At 41.5% G+C, this 22293-nt stretch overlaps 1 protein-coding gene across 5 annotated transcripts in view; it reads right to left on the bottom strand.

The window, feature by feature from the left end:
• The window catches only part of pcloa (piccolo presynaptic cytomatrix protein a), a 58090-nt gene extending 37142 nt beyond the window's left edge, over nt 1-20948 (bottom strand). For 4 of the 5 annotated variants that reach the window (XM_074698244.1, XM_074698243.1, XM_074698245.1 and 1 more), the window contains exons 1-3: nt 20173-20948; nt 17233-18289; nt 13603-14580 (exon numbers count right to left, since the gene is read on the bottom strand). In XM_074698244.1, the coding sequence (XP_074554345.1) occupies nt 13603-14580; nt 17233-18289; nt 20173-20384 (2247 nt within the window). In that variant the 5' untranslated portion in view covers nt 20385-20948. The remainder of the gene's footprint in view (nt 1-13602; nt 14581-17232; nt 18290-20172) is intronic. The other variant, XM_074698247.1, reaches the window with a different exon arrangement.
• Between the last annotated feature and the right edge of the window lie 1345 nt (nt 20949-22293).

Genomic DNA, 22293 nt, shown 5'->3' on the forward strand with positions numbered 1-22293 from the left:
TCATAACACTTTAAAAACGCAAATAATGAGAACTAAAAAACAGTACCTGAGTACAAAGTCAGTTATGTGATACAACATGTTTTTTCATATTATAAATGTCACTGACAAGGCACTAGTGTAGATTTTTCCATTTCATGAAAGCTTTCGCATTTACAGGACTGAAGAGTTAGACCTATGAATAATGCATGGTAATGGGACGGGTTTACAAATGCGTGTCAGAGAGGGTTTGGTGGCCTGGGCAGACTTTTCATGTTGAAGACTTTATATAAAGACAGTGTAAAATGTGTTTTTTTGTTACTTTGAGACATGATTGCACAAGTAAATGCTCTAAATATGATCAAATCATGCAACTGGTGTACCACTTGCAAGATTAGTAATAATGATGATTATGAAGATTAATGTACGAGCATTATTTTCCTTCACACTTGGTCATTTTGTGTTAACTACACTTCATTGTATGTAAATTAATTTTCATTTTATTCATTTATATAAAGTTGTGTCAAACTAGCCTAGCCCTCATGTCAGTTCTTTGGCATATTCTTGGTTTTTGATTGTTTGAAAAGTTGTTAATTTATAGAGAATCAAGAGCTATTTTTGGACCTTCAAAATACTTTTGTAAAGGAAGAAAGCATTAATGCTTGGTACCAGAAAAATGGGCATATAAAACTGCCGTGACTGTACACTGTACACTGAGCTGTTTCAATTTATATAACAGAAAAGCCTCAAAGCTAGGCTATTTTGCCGCTTTGTATTCTAGGTACAACCTTACAAGGACCATGATGAGAAGTACTCAGGCTGAAGGCCCTGTAGGGCGCTGGAGGGATTTTTTAAGAGCTGCATCTATCATTTGAGTCGAGTAACGAGAATTTCATTGCTTTAGGTCAAAACAGAACAGAAGAAACCAATATGTTGAGATTTCAGGGAATAAATGAAGCTGTAATCTCCTTTAATACACTCTCATATTCAAGTTGTGGACAACAAGCCAAACAAACATAAGCATTCATCTTTCTCACACGCCCCGGGCAGGAACACAAATACAGCAGCTGTCAGAAGAGGTGAGAGTCAGCATGTTTTGAACCCGACGTAAAAACCTTATTTCAGATCACACCGAGTGCTCGAACATTCCTCTGTGACCCCTTTCTTGTGAACGTCTCCGCCTGGCTTAGCAGCGGGGTTTAAGCTCAAAATCGGGTTTCAGAGAGGATCGCAGCCTGCATATTAAACCGTGAAGCAGACAAGCCACTTCTCTTCAAGCACAAAGAAAAAGAAGGAGACAGGAGGAGGATGGGAGAAGACGATTGAGGGAATGTCGCAGCAGCAGTGAAGTCAGGGTAAATAAGGCATGAGCTGGCCTGTTTCAGACTGTGCCGACACAGAGGGGGCCTACTTTTAGAGAGGGAACGACAGACCTGCATACGTATCTCTGTGGCATGTACCCAACCATAAAGAGGCATGAAAAATGTTTTGACAGTATGAATATTTTAAAGTGTTTATAAATTCAAGACTCACGAGACAAAAGAAATAGTGAGGAAACAGAAAATTTTAGGGAAAGAAGGCAGCAGACACGGATGCCAGGTTTCCTTCAGAAGTGCAGGTTGGCTGACGTTAGTGAGTTATATTCCCAGCTTGACAGAAATCCACTTAATCCACAGACATGATGATGGGTGCAGTACAGATGCCAGAATTCTGTGTGTTTATGTGCACGGAGAAGCACGCCTTATCTACATGACCCCTCGCGGTCCATTCAGTCAGGCTGGGTAGACTTGAGATAGGAGTTGCGCCAGTGTGACGGCTCCATCAGTTAAAGCAGAAGGAGTAGGCCCTGAGAGCTCGAGAGATGGGCGCAGATATGAAAAAGCTGCGAACACACTCAATCAGACAGCCAGTCATCACTGACATTATCGACATATCAAACACACCCACTTAAAGCTTTTACCACCCCATCAAAATCACTTGATCAGTGTGTAAAATTCTCACTTTTTGAGTCAAGGCAGACATGTTAATCTAATTCTCTACTGCTTAGCTGCCACGTCCAATGTACTGACATGTTGATCACCCTAAAAGATTATTGAGTCATTAAGAGTCCTCCTGGCTTCATTTAGCAGCACGAAGCAACTTTAGCAGCTCTGACATCAACAGCCAGAAACTAATTTCAGAAGTCTGTACACAGTGAGCCCGTGTTTATCTCCCCAGGTAGCCTGGAGTATTTTATGCCTCAGCAAAAAGCTGAAGCCAAAGATGCCGTGCCAGTTGATACAGCATGTTCTCTCTGTCATTGCTGTAAAGCATTGTTTAACAAGGCTCTTAGACGAGTGACTTTGTTGACTATCAATCAATAATACTGTCAATAAGTCTCCACTTGCTATCGCTTCCAGCATACAAATTAAGTCTGATTTCTCTGTGCAGGCGTACTTTTCAGACTTCTAACAAACAAAACAAGCACTCAGGCCCTCAAAAATACTAAACTACCAAAGCTCTGCAAGCGCCTCATACTGAGATGTCTTGGTAACCTCTCATAAAATTGGCATCATACAGATGTCCTATATCTTTTCACTGATGCTCGCTCTGCTCTGTGTGCATAAGGGTCTTTCTGATGTTCTCCCTGCATTTGCTTCTTACGAATGCACACCACAGATTCTCCTTTTAGGCAGTGTCATATTGTCACTGATCCCCACTTTGTTCCCCAGCCTGGGAGACTTTGATGATACTCTCCCTGCCTTTGCTTTATATGTACATCTTCATGCCAGCTTTCTGTTTCATGCTGTGTCTGAGTCTACCAAGTGTCCTATGTATTGTCAGTGATGCTCACATAGTTCTGTACCCATGAAAGTCTTTGCTGATGTTCTCCCTGCCACAGATTTTCACATCTGGACATCTTAACTCCAGCTCCTCCTCCCTTTGATGCTCATCTTGTTATGTACTCCGGGAGGTACGGCTCTCCCTTCCTTAACTTCCACACATGAAAAAGAGTTAACGTGCGCTCTCCCCACCTCAGGCTTTTGCACATGGAAGGGCAGGGAGTGCTCAGAACAGAGCCAATTATAACCAATAGCACACAGATAAATTATTTAACGTGACTGGTCTTGGCTGAAGTGTTTGGAGTAGTTTCTTATTGACACAAATTTGAAATATCTGAGTACAGTTTGTCAGACAAGAAAGGGTCTAGGAAGAAAGGAAACACTTCTACAGTCAAGCAATGTGATATGCAGTTTGTGCTCCAGATGCACTAAAATAATTTCCACAAAAATAAAAAATAAAAAAGCTAAATTCATTTTTCTGACAAACCAACTGGTAGCTGTTAGCTTTTCTAGCCAAAATAAGTCTTTTAACCTTACTGTTTTTGCTTAGTTTGGCCCTCTGTTCTGGTTCACAGGTTTTTCTTTTCTACTAAATTGAAAAATCCACTTAATAGATGCTGGGAAATTTCAGTCTGTGTGGAAAAGGATGGATTAAACTGTCAGAAGATTGACTTAACCATATATAAAGCTCCTCTAATGGCCCTGCTAAAATGAATAAACAGATTAATTGGCAATGACGATCATTATTTATATCCCTGTTTATTACGAGGACTGATCCATCAGAGAGGATACTCGAGGAATCTCATTTATTATGTGAATGAACACTAACAAGACAGGTATATTTTTAAATAAAATCTTAGTGCTACAAGCCTTCAAATAACCGCATCCTGCCTGTGTGCCTTTCTGTCTGCTGTGATGAGTTCTGGGAACAGGAGTGTGGATGATTCATAAAAGCAAGGGGGAGTCACTCGCTCACATTTCCATCTTACAAGGACGTTTTCTACCAGCACATGTGCACGGATACCAAACAGGTGACACATATCAACACCCACAGAGATGAGTCTGTGACGGTGTTGATGACATACACACACTCAGATGAAAGGCATGAAATACCTCAGAAAGAAATGTCAACTTGCTCTCTCCTCCCACGTAATATTTCTCAGACAAGTACAAACCAAACGTGAATGATTAAAGACACATAGGGTGTTTTTTACGACTTATCTTTCATCTCTCAGCTTCCCATCCTATCAAACTACCTCCAAGGACACATAAAGAAGACAAACTCAAACCCACAGATAGCCGGATATTGTAACCATGTTGGTTATTGTTTCCAACAGGGAGTTGGAGCATTGTGAAGGTCGGTACGATTCTTTGATTAAGACGAGGGATCCTGTGAGGGTTTTAGTCGTCTAAATTTAGTCGGTGCCTGGCACTGAGAGTGGGAGAAGTAGATGATCTGAAGGATGGGACAGATGGATGAAAACACATGAAATGATGGAGAAGGTACAGGTGGACGGTGTTTGAGGATAATAAAGTGTAAGGATGAGGAAAGGGGACGAAAACAGAGATAGGGAGAATGACGTAGCGTGGGAATGGGTGAAGCAGTAGAAGTTAAAGAGCTTAATGGTCATTGGAGGTGACTCAACACCTCTTCTTGCCAACAAGCTTAACATTATCACCCTTCAGATCTGTGAATCAATTGCCAGGAACTCAGGAAAAGCTGCAGTTCCTGTTAGCTGCCAAGAAGGACCTAAAGATGTTACAGCACTTTTAGAATCAAGTGGTAAAGCTGCACTAAGTCTACTCAAACATTTGTATGCAGAGCCGTTATTACGCAAGGATTTTCCCTGGGAGGCTTTCGGTCAATGGTTCGACATGGAAATGAAAGAACAGTCTAGCTAGCTGTCTTTGGAGCTTTTGAGTCCTGTTGGCTAAAACTTTGTAAATATTTGTTAAACATCCATTAGTGAAACAGGGCCATTTTTACTAATGGTGGAAAAATATTAATTAGCAATATACACAAGCCAGGTAGCTCCACTACCATTCACCATGTTAATCGCTGTTTATGCAGAGCACACATGCACAATTCAAATTTGGGGGATAGGGGTTTGCCAGGCAGTTTCCTGTACATATGATGCTATGCACCTACCTTGATTTCATGGTACAGTTAGGTAATTGGCCAAGTTTTGGCAGTTGTGTATGCAGCTAACACTGAAGATTGCCAGTTAGCATGGTTACTCTAAACTCCAAAGCACCAGTTGCACTCGAACAGTCACAAATGTGCCAGAATTTAGTAGAACATGAGTCTGCGTTGGAGTATCGCTTCTGACAACCGACCTTCAGAACAACCGACTTTAAGAACAACCGACTTTAAGAACAACCGACCTTCAGAACAACCTGAAATTTTTATGTTACTAAATGTTTTAATCCAGAGTTTAAAGGACACAAACTCATCTAAATGTTGCTTTCATCATAATGTGTGCACATCCGTATGATGATGCAGGTTGTAAAAGGGTCTATATTCAACACGTTTCTTTCCTTATTTACATATTCTCCACCAAAAACACCCCGTCTGTTCAACGAAAACCAGAAAACTCATATTTCCCTTGATTTTATTGTGGTTGGCAACCAGCATAAATAACCACTACAACCCCCCTATTATTAAATAGTTAAACAGCATTAATGAAAATAAAATATAAGGCCTGTTAAAAGTCTTTTAATTGCAGCTCTATTCATAGACTGGTGTCCTTTATGCAGCACTGCTGGAGTCAACCTCTTGTGTTAAAGCTTTAGCTTCGTCTAAAGTGAGGCAGTCATTGCCCTTTTCTCATTGATGAGCATTGCTGAGTGGCCAACTTAATTATAATGCACTTGACTCCAAGACAAACATAACAGCATCAGCTCCTTCGCAAGCCAAAAAAGATCTTTGTCCTAATAACTGTCCCGCTGTTGTAAATGTTCCCATCTCAGGGTCCAATGCACTGCATGCACTCCCTCCCAGTGATCCATGCTCGTGTGTTGATGTAAGTCTCATTTGAATCATGAAACTAAATGGTATGTGAGCCTTGATAGCCTTGAGGTTAGAAAACTGGGCTTCAGACCAGGAGATTGTTGGTTTCGATCCAGAAATAGGCAACAACATTTGAGGAGGTGAATTAACAGAATTCTGCTCACAAAAGGCCTCAGAGAAGAGTATATTTAACCCTTGGCTGCTTAGTAACAAGAGGACTAAGCTACCATTAGATCATTGACAGGAATGTGTGTGTGTGTGGTGAAACTAAGCTTGAATGAATGTTGATGATCCAATTCTGTGTAAAAAACGTTCCTGTTCTCCCTTGACAAGTGTCAGGCTATTTGGCTCCGTTGTGAATTGATATTCCCCAGCCACGTGAGTGACAAAGTGCCAGAGGGAGAAGAAAAGGTGTGTGTTTATGTGTGTGTACAAGACCCGGTTTTTAAATTGGATGTGACATAGGGGAAGAGGTGTGAGACAGCGGCTGTATGCGCTCCGAGCCAAGGGATTAAGGAGAGATGTTTATTTCGGGGTATTTTCTGACCACATCCATGTTTATCAGCACATCTGTTGCCATTTCTTACACCTATGTTCGAAGAGATGTTTCAACAGTTAAAAGTTTTTATAAAGTATCTTCTGATCAGATTTTTAAACTTTAACTATTCAATTTTTCCACACAAGAGAAGCAAAGACACTGGTTCAAAGAATCACAAATTCTTCTTGTCCAACTCCACTAACAAATTACAGAAATACTTTTTCACCTTACAGACTAACACAAAATCGATGCACCCACAGAACTCAGACAATGCCAGGTTCAAATCCAGGCCACTTTCCATACTAAAAATATCTCGTATGTGTGAACATACATCAGATGTTCGTCGCTGACAGTAAACTGTGCCTATAGGTGCTGTTAATGTGACTCACAGGCGTGACTCACAAGTGCAATAACAAACCACAACGGTCAGGTTGTCATCGTCTGCACTGCTTTGGGCAGCAAAGGCTAGCACTCAGATCCTTTTTGGCATCCCTTCCTCTCCTTCCTTGTCTTGACTCCACTGTTTGACTTCCTATTTTTTTTTGACGAAGGATCCGGTCTCTTCTGTTCTGGGTCTGTTTGTTTCTCACTTCACAGCTGTTTGGGGTTTTTTCAGACGTTGCTGTAGGTTAGAAAGTGTTTTTGTACACCCACTCTTCCCACATATAGAAGTATATAAATAAAAAGGGGAAGCTTGTGACTAGGATCTTCTCTATGTGTCTTAAAGAGGCGTGTGAGGAATATCTGTTTTGCATTGATTGCAGTGACTTATGAGGCCAGAATTGGTGAAAACATGACTCTCGCCAAGGGATGCTTTTGTTTTGGGGAGCAGTTCTTTTTAACACTACTTTTCTTCATTCTTCTTCAAGATAACATATTGCAGGATGCAAAGCAATAAGGTGATTTATCTATAAACAGTTACGTACTGCTACTGTCTGAAATTTGACAAAAAGCAAACTTTGGAAACTCAGGTTGTAGCATGGTTTAGCACAAAGCTATATTTACTCACAACCCGGTGCTTCAAGGCATGTCCATAACTTGTAAATGAATCCTGGTTATGTCTTACCAGAACTCATCTACCAACTCCAACCTCACCAAAAAGAGCTAACGTAACCTAACTCTTCATTTTATTGACAGACTCTCAAGTTTGAACAGACCACTGCAGAATAACTGCTGACTGTGAGTTGGAATGGACATTATCACAAACAGATTAACCCGTGTTTTAGCCCATGCTCTATCAAACTCCTGTTTAGCTTTCTGTCCTTTTTCTTTTTGACAGTACAGTTCCAGTGCCCGCTGATGCCACAAAATTAATCATCTAAGGGACTTTCGGTCTACATGCCATAATTGGATTTATGTGATCCAGGAATATCTGAGCTGACCACGGATACTGAGAAAAAGCATTTAGAAATAACCAATTTTGGCTCATAAAAAGTCCTCTCAGAGCCTTTAAAAAGGACTAAAAATACAAAAAATGCTAATCTACTCTCCTCATAGATGTTTCCCAATGTGCAGAAATGTTTCAACTAGTTGGACCCATTACTTAATACAGGCGCCACACTTGGCCGCACCCATTCAACAGTGGTTTTCAGGGAGGAAATAAGCGTTGCACACTTGCTTTTAACTCACATCATTGACTCTCCTGACAGCGCTAAAGCCCGTGTCAACTATGAGAGAGAGCAGCCACGGTCGGGATGTAAATACAACAGCCTGTGCTAACTAGATGAAGCCGGTGCCAGAATGTTTGTGTTTTCAAGTGTCTGCGTGTCCTTGCCTCTCCGTCTCCCCAGGCCTTGAAGCTGGCACACATGATGCTCTTGGCTCTCTTCCTCCAACCTTCTGGGCACTAGCTTTGCTCTGTGGCTAAAATGTGGCCCTTGCTAAGCATTCAAGCACCAGTAAATTAGAAATGGGATAATTGGCAATCATTGTGGAGTGGAGCCCAAGGGTGAGCTGAGTAAAAAGGAAGAGACAAGGCTGTTTGCTGAGCCTGAGGACAGCTCATTTCAGTCGTGACAATGACAAAGCACTTGTCATAACTTCATCACGTGAAGTGTAAACAAAACTGTAACCTTAAAGGCTGTGTGTGCATTCACTCATGCAAAATGTTAATATTAAAAGCACAGTTTAGTCAAATGTATGCTCAGGTATTTTCCCTGCCAAATCAAGTGAAATCCTCCTCCAAGAGACAAGCCAAGCACACAACAACACCTAAATGTCTAAAAATAGTATCCATCTCGAGCCTTCTGAGGTGGCCGTGGGGGGGACTCTGTGGGTTGCCTGGTGTGGCAGAAATACCCTTTTTAAAAAGCAGAAAATGTGAAAGAGAAAACACAAAAGAGATGAGAAAAGAAGAGAGAGATAAAGAGAGAGCGGCCCTGCAGTCGCTTGTGTTCTCCCCTTTGTGCATGGGACTATTTTTGTACACTCCAGCCTCCAGGGCGAGTGATGCCGAGGCTGTGAGGCAACTGGACTGTATGGGCCAGAAACAGACTAACCTGAGTCTCAACAAACAGACAACAAATTAGATATTACAAAAGTAATTGAACTAGATGCAGGATGTGAATAATTAAATAATTATGCAAGGATGAATGCAAACAGTATGCTCATATTTTACTAGATTATACTAACGGCTGTTTGTGTACACACTGTGTTCATGTGTGTTGTAAATGGCCATAGAGCAAGGCTTTATCTGCCAGTGCAGACTCTGGAGGGTTTAGACTGCGAGTGAGTATTGTTATTCCAAGGGCACAACTACAGAATAACAATGAGGCAGGAGGACATAGGAAGCACCATGACTTGAGCATGTGTTAGCATCTCAAGCCCTACAGACAGGAGGATATGCAGAACTCCCAACAAAAATGTGGCGGCACAAATATATGTAGCTACATTTGGCTTTGTAAGGTGCAAAAGCATAGATAACTCCTTGGACTACATAATGTAGCCAGATGACAATATTAAACAAACAAAATTTTAAGGAGCCCTTTAAATTATCTATCTTTTTACTTAATCTTTTACTTTCTTACTTTATCTTATTACTTAAAATGCTTTTTGTAAAATGGGAGTGCAGGCGCTCTGATGGATTTTAAAGTGTAAATAAGAAATGACCAATAGTCTAGCACCATACGTTTGACCAACTAAAGCTAGCTTGAACTATATACTCTCCTATTGGCCAGATTTACTATCGTTAAGAAGTAACAACCTGTTACATTTGCTATATCTAAAACCACGTAGTAGCTAACACTTCTGCACTCCGACAAAAATATTACCGAACCATAACACAGACACAAATCCAGAAAAAAACATTTTCCAAAAGAAAAAAGTGCTGTTTTTTTTCTCTATTTGGTGCTATTCCTGTTTATCAAACAAATAGCTAGCTAAACAAGCTAGCTGAGATTTGTTGGTTAGATAAATTAATGGACTTTACGGTGATAACAAAATGTATAACATTCAGAATCCAACAGCTAGTCTCATTCAGTAAGGCCCCTTCCATTATGCTAAATGTGAGCTAACAGAGTTAGCTTAATTTTTACCATCTTATGTTAATGCAACAGGAAAAATGAGCACAGAAACCATAAGAAAAGCTTGTTAAAGTGCTAAGGGGTACTTTATGTTCTACTTTAATAAGAATTTTACTCTGTTTTTGGTCTCTTTATAATTGACCACAACACTATACATGACAGGATCAAAGCCTGGAGGATGTCAATTGAGCATCATATAATACTAAGCTTCAAACAGGGAAAAATGCAGCAGTGACTCTGAATGTGATAGAGATATTTATTTAAAAAATGAGACATAGGGTTTTTTGTGAAATAAGTTTTTCAGGGTCTACCTTCCTGCTTGGATTCTTTGAGTCTTGCTTGTTAGGAAAGTGATGCTTCTCCCATTTTACGTAAGACTTCTCCGCCAAGCACACTCATTACTGATAAGGCCAACATGACATGGAGCCTGAGCTACAGTAACATTTCTGAGCAGCACTAGGCACAGACACACATTTACAGACTTTCCCTACATCAAAGTGGGAACGAAACTGAGAAAAGCAAAGGGGTGGCACCACCAAGGGAGAGTCTGGCACGGAGACAGGGAGGTGTTTAAAAGGAGGATAAGCAACAAAAAAAAAACACTGGCATTAAGTGAGTCCCCTCTGGGCCTTATAAATACAGAGAGATTAAAGGGAAAAGAAAATGAAGACAGAGAAATGAAGGAATGAAAGAGACATTCTGGGAAAGGGTGGCCCAGAAAGATGCAGGGCCGTGACAGAGAGGAATGGAGAAAGAAAGAGGAAATCCTGAAGACACCCAAGTCTAGAAAGACATGGCAGGCTTCCTGTTGCCCTTTTAATCCTTTTAGGAAGAGGAGATTACGTCTACTTTCACACACGTGGTGATACGGTGTGCTTACACTCAGCCTCTTGTATTTAAATGTAATGAAGAACTTCTTTGGAATGATCCTAAAAAACTGCCTCGTGTGCACACAAATTCACAGATATTCAAAGTCATTGACAAGCCTTTCAGAATAAAAGCTTACACCAGACTACATCAAACCTTACTCATTGCTTATAAAACATGCTGTTCAAGCTTGCACAAACACACATCCCCTCAGGTACACACGCTCTGACCCACTCCCGTACGTCAGCAAATGAACCCCTACTGACATTATGACAGCAAATGACACAGAAGCGAGGCACGGTACGTGGGGGATGGATGACTCAACCCAGGTGTTGTGTTCGTGTCTTCAATTCTACAAGGTGCTGCTGCTTCAGATTCAACTAATAATCCAGTGCAAATTCAGTTTTATTTGTTCTTGGTACAAGAGCCTAAAAATGATTCATTACTCTTGTGTCACTATTTTGCTGAATCATGCTTTAAAACAAAACGAAGCTGACTGTTCTGGCTTTGAGACAAAATGGTATTTCAAAGATGAAAATATTCAATTAGAATATTTCAGGCTTCAGCAACCATCTATTTTAGTATGATTACTTTTTTAATTAAATGCTAAACAAAAACTTGGAGATGTTACAAGAACATTAGTTTTAGATTCTACTGTAAACAAATGGCAGCCATCTTTGATGCTAAAGTGGCAGGGGACTTTATTGCTAACAGCGTCCAACTTGCATTAGGATATAAAAGAGCCAAAATACTATCCTGACTTCAGCTTTGTCTTGATTAAAAAAGATTGTATTGTGTAAATTTTACATTTTTATGACAGTACATGGGCAAAGATGATGATATTAGCATAGATACAACTATCAGCAGTCTTTAGCTTTTAGAGATATTCATGTTTTTGGTAAAACTTTCAATCTTGCAAAGTACACAGGAGCTAGCCTGGAGTGTAAGTCTTAGGATTAAAAACAGCTAGCCTAGCTCAGTGATGAAACATATTACCTGGCACACCCATTATAACTAGAGGAGAACATCAAATATGGTCTGTTAGGTGTAAAGTTATTTCACAGAGTCATGGAGTGGTCCTTTTTTATACTACCAAGCTAAGCTAAGCTAAGCTAAAACTACCATTATAGCCTTGCTGCATGTTTATCAGACAAAAAATGATTAAAACAGCCTTCTGTGCTGTACATAATACACATCAAGCTAGAGTTAAAAGTTAACGTATCTTAGCATATAGCCTAGCAACTGAGGCTATATGCTATATATGCTATAAGAAAAACGTGAGATATTTAATATTACCTCCAGTTCTGTTCAATATAGTTGGAGCTTTAACGAAGGAAAGGAAATAAAACTGCTACAAAGTCTCTCTTACAAACATGTAAAATCATGTTTTAACAATGCATCCTAATTCACAAAAACATCTATTAGGGCTGTTTACTGTATATTTCTTTTGTGCATATAAAAAATGCCAATAAAAATAATGAGGAAAAATTAGGGCTGTTTTGGGCTAACAAGTGCAAATGCATTGCACCAAGTGATGGAAAAAATCTTATTTTATCTGTTATATAGCTTTATAATGTAAGCTAGGCTCAGTTGGCTAAGCTAACCCACCAGTAGTTGTAGCCTTGCTGTATGTTTGATAAAAACAAAAATGGTTTGATTTTCTCTTCAAATTCTCCAACAGGAAACTATTATTTGTATTTTACCAGTAAATATGTTAAACTGATGTGTCAGTAAAGTATGTTTACATTTTGATAAAGTAAATATCTGTAAATGATAGGTCTACACTTCCTGTGTATAGATCCTCACTCAGTCCTGAGGGCATCAGCGAGCCAGAAATACACAGCAAATTACTTAAGACACACTTAAACCACCGGCTAACACGTGAAGCCTAAATAGACTGTAGATTGACAAACACGTGCCCTGATTCGCATGACCATGTTAACAGGATACAATCAACACTGCAATGTAGGTGACCCACGAGTTCAGCCAATCTTTCCATGCATGACTTTGATTTCTAACCAATGATACAGATAATAACTTTGCATGGGATTTCATGTAAGGATATCATGTAAAATCTATTACAAACCCTGCATCCTAAAGTACCTGTTGGCATTCATCACTGTAAAATACTGATTCTTCACTAAAGTGCACCATCTGCTCTGTTGATGTGGACATAAATTTGTGGCGATGCTTCTAAATGAGACAAGACACCAGGAATTGTAAAATGCCAGAAATTATTCCCAATAACTCAGGAGAAAAACACGCTGGAGGTGTTTGTTTTCTACCTCATTATTAGGCAAGCTAAGCCTGTGAATGAACAAAATCTGATCCATACAAACACTTTTTAAGAAAACTTTCAATACAAAGAACTGCGGGCACTCTGTCCATGAAACACGTTGACACACAAGTAACAGGCAGACTATCACGTTTCAGAGTCAAGTGTCAATTGTTTGAAGTGCTTTTCAAAGATGAGACATCCATTTCAACAACCTAATTTATCTTGACATTTCTGGCTGCCCTCTTCTCTAAAGAAAGCCTGATAGTAATGAGTCTGACATTTTAAAACACAGCATAACCTGACCACATCCATTCATTGGTGGTAAAACATGCGTGGATGTCTTTACAGCGTGTTTAGAGGAATGTAATGCATGCTAAGATCTATAGCATCATATCTTCTCTTCAGAGCACTGTGCAGGATGCTGCTCCCTAAAATCAGAGTAAAAAACTGGCACTGCTGATGATTCTGCTGTGACCCATTTCAGTGAAGCATGTAGAGGACGTGTGAGTTCTATTTATATGCAACAGAATGCATATGAGGTGTTTTTAAAGAGCAGGGAGCTTTAAAGGAGGTAAAATAAGGTTTCTTACCTCTCCTAAATGAGGAGTTGGGTTAAATCCACACTGGTTACACACTTTCTTCTTACACTCGGTGCAAAGGCAGAAGTTGGGCGTGTCTGCAGAACCCACGTTCAGATCCACATTACAGAGAGGACAGTTTTCCTTGGTGGTCGAGGCTGGTGCAGGTGCTGGTTCTTTGTCCTTCTTCTCCACTGACAATGATCTGGGAGGTTTCTTCAATCTGGCTGGAGGGGTGTCAGGAGCAGAGTCTGAATCAGGAGGAGACCCGGGAGGAGAGAAGGGCGAGTCAGGTGGTGATCCAGGGTCAGAATCTGGAGGGGAACCTGGTCCAGAGTCCGCCGCCTTCTCCTCCTCTCCTGTAACGATATTAGTGGCTGAAGTTAAGAGTGAGGACCCAAAGCTGAACATCTGAGAAGCAGCTGCGGGAGGTTTCGCAGCTTCCGTCAGTCCCCCGAAACCTCCAAATAACTTTCCAGCGACTGACTCCTCCTGCTTTGGTGCAGCCTGAGCTTGAGGTTTCGAGGAGTCCATCAAACCACCTAACCCTCCAAAGAACCCTCCGGCAGCTTGGGTGGCAGCAGCAGGAGGTTTAGCCACATCTGTTAAACCTCCAAGACTGATACCTCCTAACCCCCCAAAGAAGCTGGACTCCTGTTTGGGTTTAGCTGGAGACTGCTGGGGAGTGGACTTCTGCTGTATTGGGCGACCAGTCTTTGGGTCAATTTTAGGTGAGCCCCCCATCGAGGAGCCAGGGGAAGAAGGTCCAGGAGAGGTAGCACCTGGAGATTTCTGCCTTGGCGTGGTCGGAGGCGTCAACCCTTGGTCGGTGGTGCTTTGCTGCTTTATCAGCAGCTTACCAGGCTTGCCCGGCGCCTGTCTCTGGGGGGAGGGTGGGGCTGAGCCCTGTTTGGGTTTCATCATGCTGGGGGGATCCATACCTCCCATTGCTCGCTGCATCTGGCAGTTCAGACACAGCCACTCTTTACCCTGTGCAGAAAACAAGTGATGGGTTAGGTTTGACTGGAACATATTTCCACACTGATATGAGCAGAGACATCAATAGCATGTGTAATTACAGTTTGAACACAGCCAGGGAGGCAGAACCAATTAAAGCTCTACTATAAACATTTTGTTTGGCGTAAAAACAGACAGAGGCATGGACATGACTAAGTGTTTCAAATGAGCTAAATCCTGTTTTACCAAACAAATTGCTCTTTTAAACATGAGAAAATTCAAATCCAGCAGTTTGCTAATCAGTCGAACAAGGAAACAGGACAGTTGTTATTAAATGTCTTAAAAATCAAATAAACAAACTGTTTTTCTCTACATGATTGTTTCATTCCAGCTATAAAGCTAAGTCTGCAGGCTAAAAGGATAATGGGCTATTCAACAAAATGGGAGCCTTTTATCACCAGAGCAATTTATAAATAAAATGCATGAAATCACTTTTACATGAAGTGTATTGTTGAGCAAAAAGTCGGTTTTTAACATAATTAAAAACTACCGGATAGTCCAAAATAATCACATCACCCAGCAACCTACATCTACATTTTACCATAAAACATGACAATTTAAACCCTTCCATCCATTATCTTTGCTGCTCTTCTCTTTTGGAGACTATCCCAGCTGAGATTGGGTGAGGAATGGGAGTCACCAGCCAATCACAAGGCTAACATGAAGAGACAGACAACCACACACACACTTTCACCTACAGGCAATTTAGAGTGACCAATCAATCTGATGAGCATGTTTTGAGACTGCAGGGGGACGCCTGAGTCCCTAAAGAGAACCTACACATTCAAGGGGAGATCATGCAAACTACAAACTGACCAGATATTACAACCAGGAACCTTCCTTGAATGAGACAACTGTGTTATCTGGAGCATCAGATCTTCCAGAATCAAAGTATTTTTGCAATCCAGACCATCTTTTCATCCAATCTATCACTTGAAACATCTTTTTATAAGAATTACATAATATTTTAGCACCCATGTTTCATTATTTTTTCTGTACATTTTATGTCATTGTGACCATCTCGAGAATATGTTCATGCTGTCATCTCAGACAATATGTGGCTACTTTTTAAGCATATCCCACCTTTCTGCGACAAACTAAGCCTTGCTACTAACAAAAGGAGTGAGCAATAGTAAACAGAAATGAGAGAATTTCAATCCAGATGACATGTCTGACATACCCCCCAAAAAATTAAGGAAATTTTCTAAAATTTCTTCTTAGAAAAAGACAGGAAAACAATATTATTTTTATTCTGGCTACAATGCTATGAATAATTTATTTTTAGAAAACGGTTTCAAGTTTTGCTGACAATTAGGATCACTGTAAACTTAAGTAAGTTAGTTTAAGTAGTCAGTTCAGACATCTGGAGACTGACATATTGTCTTTATGAGGGATGCATTAATATGATCCTGGTATTGGATATCCACCTCATTGGGTTAATCCACTGGGCAGATCCATTAGGCTCATCTATTCAACAGAAGTTTCCCAAATATCAATGTATCAACCTCATATTAAGGAATAGGGGACGTTACACTAACTCTGGATACAATCCAATTAGTATCAACATTGGCTGAAACCAAGCGCAGGTATCAGGATCAATATTAGTATCAGAACTTTCAAAGTGGATCTAGGACATGCTCACGGCTCATCTCTTAAATGCAAACTCTCTGGCCCATATTTTCAAAGTTAGCAGAGAAGCTATACCCTGACTTTTTCAATGCTTTGACATATTGTCCCTTAAAAAACGTTGTTACACAACAGAGGTCTTTGTTGGGTGTTAAAAAGGCCAGTGTTGATGTTTTGATTGCTATCTAGAGCAGAACAAATGACTATTTTTACTCTGATGCTAAAGCAGACATAGCTGTAACAGAAACAAGTGTTTACTATGAAGACATGTAACTCATGAATCAGAATTTAACGACTGTTGACATTTATCTATGCAGTAACGAATCCCAAAAGAAATCTTAAGCAGAAGGAACCAGTCACTACACTGTGCTGTAAGCAAGGCCCACCAGCGTTTGTGCTCCATGTGTGACGGAGCGTCCTGACTGGCTGGCACAGTATCTTCCTGTGGCCATGACATGAGTCACCTTGATCACCACATTCCCCGGGTCCATATGGTCCCTCTGTTCCTCAAATCATGTGCCACTTCTATGAGAGCTAGGCCCTCTGTCAGCCTCAGAGGATGGCAATATGCTGCTAATAGGGTATGATGGATCCAGATAAAAATACTTTAGAATTTGGTGTGATTCATGAAATGTTGCTTTTTTCTGTGTTTCACAAAATACCAACCTTCAGTAATCTGTTAAAATGTAGATCACATGCCTTTTTTTTAAACAAATTTCAGTTAATCAGCCTCTGGCCTTAGATATTTGGAATGTTTCATGAACCGAGTACACTGACAACTTAATATGTGACCTAAACATGGACTACCATGTGTTAAGACGTAAATATCAGCCCACCCAACAAGAGACCGGTAATTAATTTGAGTACTGGATATCTATCCCTCCAAAACAGCTATTAAAAATGCTGACATCAATCTTATTCTTCTGGAAATCAGAACAAAAATGAACTCTTGAAAACTTGAACAAAGAAATAAAATAAAAATTAAATTAACTGTCTTACCGCTGAGTCTGGGGGGCTGAACCCACATAGGCTGCAGACCTGGTTCTTACACTCCGTGCAGTTGCTGTAATTCGGTGGATCCTTAGACCCAACATTTAGTTGGGTGGTCTTACACAAAGGACATAAACCACCTCCAGGCTTCCCAGGCCCCTGCTGACCTGGAGGCCCTCCACTCTTAGCTGGCTCTCCAGGATGTGCCCCTGGTGGTCCCTGTTGTTTTGGTCCAGGTTGTCCAGGTCCTTGTTGAGGTGGGCCACCTTTTTGTTGGGGAGGTCCACCCTGTTTGGGGCCTTGACCTGGTGGACCTGGTGGACCTGGTGGACCTTGGCCAGGTTTGGGGCCCTGTTGCCCTGGAGGTCCTTGGCCTTGCCTTGGACCTTGTCCTGGGGGCCCTTGCCCAGGAGGACCCTGACCTTGCCTCGGTCCCTGCCCAGGAGGACCCTGACCTTGCCTGGGTCCCTGCCCAGGAGGCCCTTGGCCTGGTGGGCCCTGCCCTTGCCTTGGACCCTGTCCTGGAGGCCCTTGTCCAGGTGGACCCTGACCTTGCCTGGGTCCCTGCCCAGGGGGTCCTTGTCCTGGCTTTGGCCCTTGACCAGGAGGACCCTGACCCTGTTTCTGAGGTGGTCCTTGTTGTGGTCCCTTTGGTCCTGGCCCTTGCTGAGGGCCCTTCCCTGGAGGCTTCCCTCCTTGTTTAGGATCAGGTGCTCCTCCCTCCTCCTCATCTCCAAAGAGTCCAAACTTCGGCATGTTGACTGTGTCCCCCATGGAGGAAATGGAGGAGGAGACAGAGGACGTCATGGAGGACACAGCACTGAGGGGGTTGGCCCCACTGAGGAAACTGGAGCCAAACATACTGGAGGACTTGGTCTCTGGGTCTTTAGGCTCTTGCCGGAATCTGGATTCAAAAAGGCTGAGGGAGGAGGGGCTACGGCCTGGTGTGGGCTTGCCTGGTGGTCCCTGATTGAAGGCGTCTACAGTTCGACTCTTACTGAGACCTGCAGGGCCCCTGGAGGCCCCTACCTGCTTGGGACTCCGCTGGGCATCGGATTCTGATGGTCTGGAAAAGAAATACAAAGAAAAGAGACCCATTTTTGTTAGTCCTGCTGTTTTCAACAATGTTCAATGACTAAAGATTATCAAGCATATGATAAAAGCAATAGGCCTCTTATTAGCTTCTCTTTCTTACCACACTTTTCCTTTAATTTGTCAAATTTGTTTTATTTTGTGAAATACAGTTACTTTAAACCATGAAAATATACTTCAGTAGATCTACTCAAACCAGCAAACACAGTTGTAAGTCCATTGTGATCACGATAAACATAGGTGTATAGTTGTTACCAGAAATTAGAAAAAACATTTGACAAGTCTATTCAGATTGTGTGTGTAAATTAGTGTGGTAGAAATTCAGCTCACTGTGTAGTTTAAGTTATGTGTAGATTTTAAAATGCATTTGCCATTTTTCAGTTTTCCAGCTAATGCTAAGAATACTTCCCCTCTCCGGTGCCTCTACTGTAATAAAAGCAGAGACCATGGCATTAGCCCTTTGTAATCTCGGGCCCTTTTCAACACATCAGTGAGCAGAAAATGTGTGGCCAGCAGCCCTCGGGTCAAGCTGACAGGAGAGTGAATACCGCTGAATGACATGGAGTGTAGATCATTGAGATTGAGAGGGAAACGCTCGGCTCAGCGGGGGTAAGCTGAGACATCTTTGTTAGCTCAGGCTGAAAGCGGACAAACACAACCTACACACAGGAAAAAGTCAAGGGATCCTTGGGGAAATGCATCATGGGACTAATGGGCAGATATATTGGTTTAAGATAAATTACATTCCCGAGCAATTAAGTTTAATACAGAAATGATTACTACATCTGATTATGTTTTTTTTCCAATGAATGCTGGGTAATAAGAGCCTATAAGTAGAGGTGGTGTAGTGCTAATCCGCTGCAGCTTGATTTCAGCACCACGGACAGCGACTAGTCTGAGTATGACAGCAACAGAGGAAGAAATCTGACTTTAACATCTAAAAAAGAGAAAGCAGCAGAAGGGGAAGTCTATGTGTGATGACATTAACGCTGCTGTTCTATTTTTAGTCATATTAATATTGATGCACCCCTCCCCCTTCCCCCTGCTCTGATATAAATAACAATTCCACCCCAGATGGAGCCAATTATCTGTACAACACATTTTTTAAAACACATCATGAGCAATTTTGTTACAATAGAATTTCACAACATGGGCACTTTAAGTCGGATAGGACACTGTTTTCACTCGCAGCTCTGTAACATCTTGTATTTTCCTTCATTTAAAATACTAAATCTGATGTTTTATTTTTGGTTTTAAAGCAAGAGATTGGAAAAAGACTGATAGAGGTGGCGTAAATGTTGAGCAGGGTGTTGAAGGCGTCGTTCAAGGAAAAAAAAACACTAGGCATGACAGATTTTCTTACCCAGCAGGCATTTCGAAAATCTCGCACAAGTATTGGAGGTGTGTCTCTTACGCTCTGATCTCACACTGATGGTAACATTTCACCATTACTGGTCAATTTCAGGCATTCCTCTCTCAGAAAACCCACATTTTCAAAAGACTTACACGGGAAATAGCAGGTTGACAATGTTCATAGCTGCTCCTTATGAATTCAACACTCATGGCTAATAATAGAGCTGAATTAGAAAGATTTCAATCTCTTTCTGTCATGAGATCTTATTAATGATAATCCATTACAGAGAGCTATAAGGATGTATCCGCGTCTTGATGCGGTTGGCAGGATTAAAAAAATGGGCGTGAACGATCCACCTCAGAGCATCTTTCAAATGCTACTTCACACCACCACAACACATCCATCTAGCACCCCCCTCCTCACGTATCACTGCCTGGTTTCTGTGGGTGTTTAAAGAGCACTAGAGAATTAGAGGAGAAAAAATGCTGGTTAAATAGCCCTGCCTTCGTGCAGCTGCTGCGCCTCCAGGCTGCCTGCCTTGCGCCCTTGACATCGCAGCAGCGAGCTGCCTCCTCTGCTCCTCGCTGAGTTCATCCAGGTTGACCGGAGTCCCGTCGGAGACCCGCACGAAGCCGCCCTTCCCGTCCGGTGCCAGCCCCTCCGGCAGCCCAGACGGCGGCCCTTCGCCTCCTTCCAGGCTCGCTTCGTTCCCCATGATCGACCCCTCCCGTTCCCCCTTGTATTCGGATCAATTCACGATCCGAGACGTCTTTGCGCTTTTATGTCCAAAGTGTGCAGCGAACACGGTGTTCCTCGGTGTCTCGGAGCATCTTAGACGGTGGATGTTGTCAGGTTACTTCCCTTCCCGGTGTTGTCTCTCCATTTCCCTCGGTGCTCCTTGTTTTTCTGTGTCGCGCATCTCTGCAGCTGTACACCACCGCTACCACAGTTTTCCGTGAGGGGGTCTCTGTCTTAATGTTGCTCACAATCACACGGGAGGGTTTCCTGTGCCATTTCAAAATAAAACTACCTAACAGCTGACATTGACGCAAAAATATACACTAATTAGCCTAAATGGCGCGTGGCTGTTTCGAAGGAAAAAGTCAAATCTACGACACTTCTTTACCCCACAATAGCTTGACGTAAAAAGGAAATACGCCCGATAAATTGAACAATAATCGATTGGAATGGCTGGTTTCACGGCTTCGCCTCAAAAATTCCAATCCTCCAACATTCCTGTAAGACTCCCTCATTTTTAAGGCTCAGGTATCCGAACCAAACGTGTACTACTTCCGTTTGTGTCCTCATAAACTTTGCTGCATTGACGCAGGTTCTCCAGTAGCCTCGCTGTTTTTCCTCCCTTATTGCGCATGCTCCGCCCCTGACAGGTGATCAGACGACATCAGCAGAGGAATAAATGTTTTTAAAGGCGACTAACTCTGCTTAATGTTTCTTTGGAATGATTGTTTAAAGGTATGTTTTGAAGACATGTCAGGTCAGGCTCTTTCTGCATTTTGTCTGGTCTTTACTTAGCTTTTTAAGTTTTTTGCACAATTCCTCAAGGAAAAATTCAAGATACTGCTTGTAAAAATATAGATGTATGAACACACCCTTCACACATGTTGCTTTTATAGATTATGTAACTAGTTTTACTTCTGTTTATATTCTTTGTATATTCTTCTTTGTCCACCCTTCTTGTGTGAAGAAAAGATTGTTGGTATAAGAACCCTTACACTGAATAAAATGAGTGTGATACGGAAGCCAACTAATGAAAAGACAACACATCGCACCCACCAATGTAACAAAATGAAATATCATTACTGCAAAACCTGCTTGCAGCGTATACCGCAGTTATCCATCTGCACTGTACTTAAAATATGCACAATCAGTCTCCAGACCCAGCTTGTCGGATATTAAAATACGTCAGTTCAGCTGTATGTCAAGCAGATGTGTTGCAATACGACAGTGCTCGTGTTGTCTGCGGAGCTCTGGGGCAGATGTGTCCTATATGCACCCAGTTCACAGCTCTCAGTACCTGGGTACAGCTAGTGAGAAGGACTGGATGAATGTTGACCCTAAATTATCCCATCCCCTTTGACCTACTTCTTTTTCTTACACCATGGGAAAGATTGTGAGTAAAAGCATAAATGATCATGTGATACTGCTGGTCATCATGTAAACTAAATTAGATGTGATGACAGTTCCTGCTTGAGGGCTGTTAGATACCAATCTGTTCTGTGTGCATTTGCTGCTGCGTGTTGTAGTTCCCACCATAAAACTGTACTTCTTAATGCTTAACAAATATAGCAGATTTTTTTGAAAAAACAAAACAACATTCAGAAAACTAAATATATGTATTTTATCATGGATTTTTTTATGTAGTTAAATTAACAGTTCCCTGACAACAACTACTTTGACTCCTAAAATATGAAGCTGCTATCAATAAGCTTTGTATAAGGATGGCAAGTTGGATGGGAAAGCTATCTTACCTTTTCCAAAAGTTAATAGTTCGGTAAGAATAAAATCTGGTTTGTCAAAACTGTAGATCAAATGTTGTGACTATCTTTGAATATTTAAATATAAGACTACTGAAAACCTTCAGGGAAAAAAAAAGATGTGTTAAA

Source organism: Halichoeres trimaculatus, unplaced genomic scaffold (genome assembly GCF_033239565.1).
Source record: "Halichoeres trimaculatus isolate MK-OKI-2021-1 unplaced genomic scaffold, fHalTri1.1 fHalTri1_scaffold_21, whole genome shotgun sequence".
Taxonomy (NCBI): domain Eukaryota; kingdom Metazoa; phylum Chordata; class Actinopteri; order Labriformes; family Labridae; genus Halichoeres; species Halichoeres trimaculatus.